This window comes from Lycium ferocissimum, unplaced genomic scaffold (assembly GCF_029784015.1).
Source record: "Lycium ferocissimum isolate CSIRO_LF1 unplaced genomic scaffold, AGI_CSIRO_Lferr_CH_V1 ctg7876, whole genome shotgun sequence".
Taxonomy (NCBI): domain Eukaryota; kingdom Viridiplantae; phylum Streptophyta; class Magnoliopsida; order Solanales; family Solanaceae; genus Lycium; species Lycium ferocissimum.
The window spans coordinates 39977-46070 of record NW_026726983.1 but is presented as its reverse complement, the minus strand read 5'-3'; the positions used below and the strand labels follow the sequence as shown (position 1 = coordinate 46070).

The 6094-nt window shown below is 37.4% G+C and overlaps 1 protein-coding gene across 1 annotated transcript; it reads left to right on the top strand.

Annotated features, from left to right (window-relative positions):
* The first annotated feature begins 2602 nt into the window (after nt 1–2602).
* On the top strand, nt 2603–4161 carry LOC132045765 (uncharacterized). The gene is made up of 2 exons (XM_059436347.1): nt 2603–3102; nt 3853–4161. The coding sequence occupies exons 1-2, from the start codon at nt 2603–2605 to the stop codon at nt 4139–4141; spliced, it is 789 nt and encodes a 262-aa protein (XP_059292330.1). The 3' UTR covers nt 4142–4161.
* The last annotated feature ends 1933 nt before the right edge of the window (nt 4162–6094 follow it).

Genomic DNA, 6094 nt, shown 5'->3' with positions numbered 1-6094 from the left:
CGAATACCCAAGCCTTAGGAAGTTGCAACTATCCGCCAGGACTCAAGCCAATCCTTTCTTTTCTTTTCTTTTTTCGAAAAACGTGAACTAATAACAGCAGTTTTTTTTTTTTTTTTTTTTTTTTTTTTGATAAAGACAGTAAGTAGGGGCATTTAACTATAGGTGACCCTTAAGTATTTTTATTGAGTGGAGGTAACTCAAGTTTTAATTATTGAGTGGAGGTGATGTTTTTTGATTAGTGATTAAGAGGTTTTGACCTTGCCCAAAAGTTTTTATTTTGATACTTTGACCCTCAACTTTATTTTTAATACTTTACCCTCAAGTTTTATTTTTTAACACTTTGACCCAGTCAATATAAGCCCTAAAATACCAAAATGGGTCCAAAAAAAAAAAAGGCGCCAATAGCCGCACCTGTTTTTGCTCTTTTCCCTCCAATGTTCTTCTTCTTCTTCCTCGGTTCGTTCTTCCTCCTTCTTCTTCTTCTTCTTTTCAATCCGCCTGTTCTCATTCTTTTTTCTCTCTCCATTCTTCTTCCTCATCTTCCATTGTGCTTCCCTGCTTCTTCTTCATCCATTGCTGTGCCATTTTGAAGAATTTGCTCAACAAAAGAAAAAACTAAACCACCAGATTTGCAATTTTTTTGGCTGGATTTCGTTAGTGTCTACATGGGCATTACTTCATAAGTATTGCTGCTTCCCCTGCTTCTTCTTCTTCCATTGGTGCGGCATTTTGAAGAATTTGTCAACAAAGAAAAAAACGAAACCAGCAGATTTTGCAATTTTTTGGCTGGGCATTACTTCAGAAGTAATTTTCGCTCATTTGGTAAGTAAAATATTGTTGTTTTGTTTCAATTATTTATCTGGGTTTCTTTTGATTTTCCAACAATTTACAGTAGCAATTGTACTTGTTGCAACAAGTGCTAAAGTCATGTTGTATAAGAGCTTCTAAATTTTTCCAACAATCGTTGTAGTTTTAAGTCGCCGTAGTTTATGCACCGGCCTATTGTAGTTGTCGCCACAATTACAATGTATTAAGTAGCTATTGCAACTTCTAGACTAATTGTTGTTAAATACGTAGTATGAATAAGTTGCAACAGATTTGTGAGTTGTTGCAAGTAGTGTACTACATTTGTAACAAGTATCTTACTTGTTGCAACAACTCACCGATCCGTTGGATTCAAAACCCATCAACAACCCAAAAACTGACCCAAAAAAGCGTAGCCGACTCCAACCATTATGTAGTTGCTTGGAACAAGTGTATTTTTGTTGCAACAAGTAATATAATTGTTGCAACAACTCACTAATATGTTGGACATCTTCAACCGTCTTTGGATTAAACGTAACTCAAAAAGCTGAAGTCGACTCCAACATTAGTTAGCTGGTGCAACAAGGATAGTACTTGTTGTAACGTAATCCACTTGTTGCAACACCTGATTCATCTGTTCCAACAAGTCATTACGTTATTGTATTTTGTTATTATACTGTCATGACCTTTTTTAAAAAAAACAAAATATATATAGGTAGCATTAATGGGGGACTCAATAACAATAGGTGTTGATTGTCATGGTGAATGGATCGAGAAGAACAATCGATATATTTGGCGGCCGGAAGGGTAGTCACATGTTAGAGACGATAGCGATGAGTGTCCAAAGAGATGTTGTGTTTGATGATTTTGTGAACTTAATTATCACCTATTGTGAATTAACTTGTGAACCGAAAGATCTTGCCATCACTTACATGCATAGCTCTTTTGAAAACCAGAGGGTCTTGCCTTTTAAGATAACCGATCAGGATCGTTTGCGTACTTATTTGAATGATGTAGCTAGGCCTATTTTAAGGGTATACGTGGTTGGAAGCCCGGTAGAGAACCATAATTTAGGTCAAGACCAACAAGATGTGTTAAATAATAAATTGGATGGGGTGGATACGGATATGGATATGGATATGGATATTCCGTATAATGGAAGTGGGGTGAGCCGATTCCTACACCCGAAGTTGCGAGCAACACACCGTGTTCTACACAATCTTCACAGTGTGCCCATGTTCAAGATGATGAAACAGGCTTTTATAAAGGAATGTCATTCAAGAACAAGGAACAACTAGCAACTATGTTGAAACTTGCTTGCGTGAAGAAAGATTTTACACTCAAGAAGGTGATTAATTCGCGCCTCGTGTATTGCTTTAGATGTGTACATCCGGAGTGCAAGTGGTGGTGAGGGCTATGAAGCTTTTAAGTTCTGACAGATTTTGTATTACAACCTACGTAAAGTATCACACATGTAGTTCTGAGCATATTACTAGCCATAATCCACACGCCACGCCGAAAGTCATTGGTGAATACTTCAAAGATAGGTTTCCCGATGGTAAAGGCCCATCTACAAAAGATATAAGCCAATCATTCCGCACAGAATTGGGTTGTAAGGTAAGTTATTGGAAGGTCTGAAAGGGCATGGAGATTGCAAAATCTTTGACAAGGGGGACACATGAGCACGGGTATGCGCCTTTGATGCGTACCGTTATATGCTTCGTTCCGCAAATCCGGAAGTAAGACGACATTGAAGGTTGATGCTAATGGGAAGTTCAAGTACTTTTTTGTAGCCTACATGGCTTGGATGCTTGGTTTTGCGCAAATGAGAAGAGTCATAGCTGTCGATGGGACATTCTTGAAGAGCAAGTATGAAAGAGTGTTGTTGTCAGCCGTGGCGCAAGATACGGAGAATCATGTTTTTCCTATGGCATTTTGTGTAGTGGACAAGGAGTGTGATGCCTCATACAAATTTTTTGAACAAATGAGAAGCTTTGTAGATGATACCAAAGAGTTGTGCATAATTTCTGATAGGCATCCAAGTATCAAAAAGGCAGTTTCAATTGTCTTCCCTTTATCTCATTATGGTTGTTGCATGAAGCACCTTGGGGAAAATCTCCGAACCACCTTTCACAATACGAAGGTCGTATCTCAGTTTTATAAAGCAGCAAAATCGTACAATATAGATGAGTTCAATGACCATTTCAATCAAATAAGAGATACCGTGCCTGGGGCCGCCGAACATCTTGAACGTGTTGGATTCCACAGATGGAGCAGGGTATTCTTCCCCGGAAATAGGTATTCATACATTACTTTTTCCAACAAGTAACACATATGTCTGTTGGAACAACTACCTTACTTGTTGCAACGGTAAGTTAGTTGTTCTAACAACTCACTTAGTTGTTGCATTTTGGGTGTGACACCGACAATAACTGAAGCTCTCTCCAGCAAGTAACACACATCCGTTGGAACAACTAACGCACTTGTCGCAACAGGTAAGTTAGTTGTTCCAACAACTCACTTAGTTGTTGCATTTTGGTGTGACACGCAGACAATAATCAAGCTCTCTCCAACAAGTAACACATCTGTTGGAACAACTAACTCACTTGTTGCAACCCGGGTGTAAGTTAGTTGTTCCAACAACTCACTTAGTTGTTGCATTTTGGTGTGACACCGAGACAATAAAGCCGAAGCTCTCTCCAGCAAGTAACACATCTTTGGAACAACTAACGCACTTGTTGCAAAATGTGTTAGTTGTTCCAACAACTCACTTAGTTGTTGCATTTTGGTGTGACACATAGACAATAATCGAAGCTCTCTCCGGCCAAGTAACACATCCGTTGAACAACTAACGCACTGCTGTTACAGGGTAAGTTAGTTGTTCCAACAACTCACTTAGTTGTTTCATTTTGGTGTGACACAGAGACAATAACTGAAGCTCTCTCCAACAAGTAACACATCTGTTTGATATATAAGCAGCTTTTTGATATTTTCCAACAAATATAATCGTTTGTACCTTAAGGATTACGTTATTGTTTATTTTCACAGGTATAATCTTATGACGTCAAACATTGCTGAGTCGGTGAACTCAATGTTCAATGTTGAAAGAGAATTTCCCATTACTGCTTTATTTGATGCCATAAACAGGAGATTTGCAGAAAACTTCATGAGAGGCGTATGGAGTTCATCGACTCACCAAACATCTTTGTTCCTTCAGTTGAAAAAAAATTTCAAAATTTGTCAACTTGGGGAACAAGTTATTAGCCCATCAAATAGCCAACTACAAGTTCAGCGTCATCGGTCACGGTGCAGTTGCGACAATCGATCTGCAAAGTAGATCTTGTACTTGTAGAGTTTTTGACCTCGGACAAAATACCTTGTCCACATGCAATGGCGCTCGCTTCGTGTCCAATATGGTGACGACTTTGGAAGGCGAATTTATGACTACTCATCTCCATATTATAAGGTGGAGAATTACATAATTGCATATTGTGAGGAAATTTGCCCTGTGCCTTCTGAAGAATCTTGGGAAGTTCCTTTGGAGATTTTAGAGAGAGAAATACCTCCTCCATATGTTGATCCAAGCAAACCCGAAAGAAGGCGGACAAAGAGAAGGCGTGGAATCGGGGAATCATTTCCAACGAGGAAAAACAAATGCTCCTTATGCAAAATTGACTGCCACAAAAAAAACATGTCCAAGCCTAAATGCTCCATAGTTGTAAATAGCATTATGCTTTAATAATAGTTATCTCGTTGGAACTTTATGACATTTTAATGTTATTATTTCTTAGCATGGTAATTTATGTTTAACTTGTTCAAATCACAAATGTGTGTATTTGTTAATAAATTATTGAATAGTTTCCCGAAGTAATAAACCCGTTGCAACAACTAAGTTACATGTTGTTTTTTCAACTAAGTTATGTGTTACAACTTGTGTTTTATCCAACAAGAGTAAGGATTTGTTCAACAACTTAATCACTTGTCGCACGGATACTACAATTGTTGCAACGAGATTCTACATGTCTTTAAAGAGCATCGTATGCCGCAAACGGATACGACAATTACGTAACAGATACTACGGTTGTTGCAACGATTCTTTGGTTGCAGCAGAATGTATACTACACTTGCCGAACAGATACTATAGCCGTGAACGAGATACTACGATTGTTGCAACGAAGATACTACTTGTTCATCCATATTTAATGATCAACTACTCGATTCACCCATATTTAGTGATAAATAAAGGAAATCAACCATATTTAGTGATAAACAATGGAATATTTAATCAATTTGATGTATTTTGAGTCAAGAAAGAGGATCTCCTAAGTCGATGAACTAAATCGAGTGATCATTAGAGTGAATTGATGTCAACTACTCGATTCACCCATATTTAGTGATAAACAATGGAAATCAACCATATTTAGTGATAAACAATGGAATACTTAATCAATTTGATGTGTTTTGAGTCAGCAAAGAGGATCTCGTAAGTCAGTATGAACTAAATCGAGTGATCATTAGAGTGAATTGATGTCAACTACTCTATTCACCCATATTTAGTGATAAACAAAGGAAATCAACCATATTTAGTGATAAACAATGGAATACTCAATCAATTTGATGTGTTTTGAGTCAGCAAAGAGGATCTCGTAAGTCAGTATGAACTAAATCGAGTGATCATTAGAGTGAATTGATGTCAACTACTCGATTCACCCATATTTAGTGATAAACAAAGGAAATCAACCATATTTAGTGATAAACAATGGAATACTTAATCAATTTGATGTGTTTTGAGTCAGCAAAGAGGATCTCCTAAGTCAGTATGCACTAAATCGAGTGATCATTAGAGTGAATTGATGTCAACTACTCGATTCACCCATATTTAGTGATAAACAATGGAATACTTAATCAATTTGATGTGTTTTGAGTCAGCAAAGAGGATCTCTAAGTCAGTATGAACTAAATCGAGTGATCATTAGAGTGAATTGATGTCAACTACTCGATTCACAATGCAAGTACATTGTTGCAACAACTAAGTTGTTGCAAATTGGAAGATCCATATGTTCCAACAGATTCCTTACTTGTTGCAACATCTTCGAGCCGCCGGATTATTTGCAAAATGTAAGATCCATATGTTCCAACGGATTCCTTAATTGTTGCAAAAGAATAAAGTAAGTTGTTAATGAAGATCCATATGCTCCAACAGATTCCTTACTTGTTGCAACAACTAAGTAAATTGTTGCAACAGAAGATCCATATATTCCAACAGATTCCTTAATTGTTGCAGCAACTA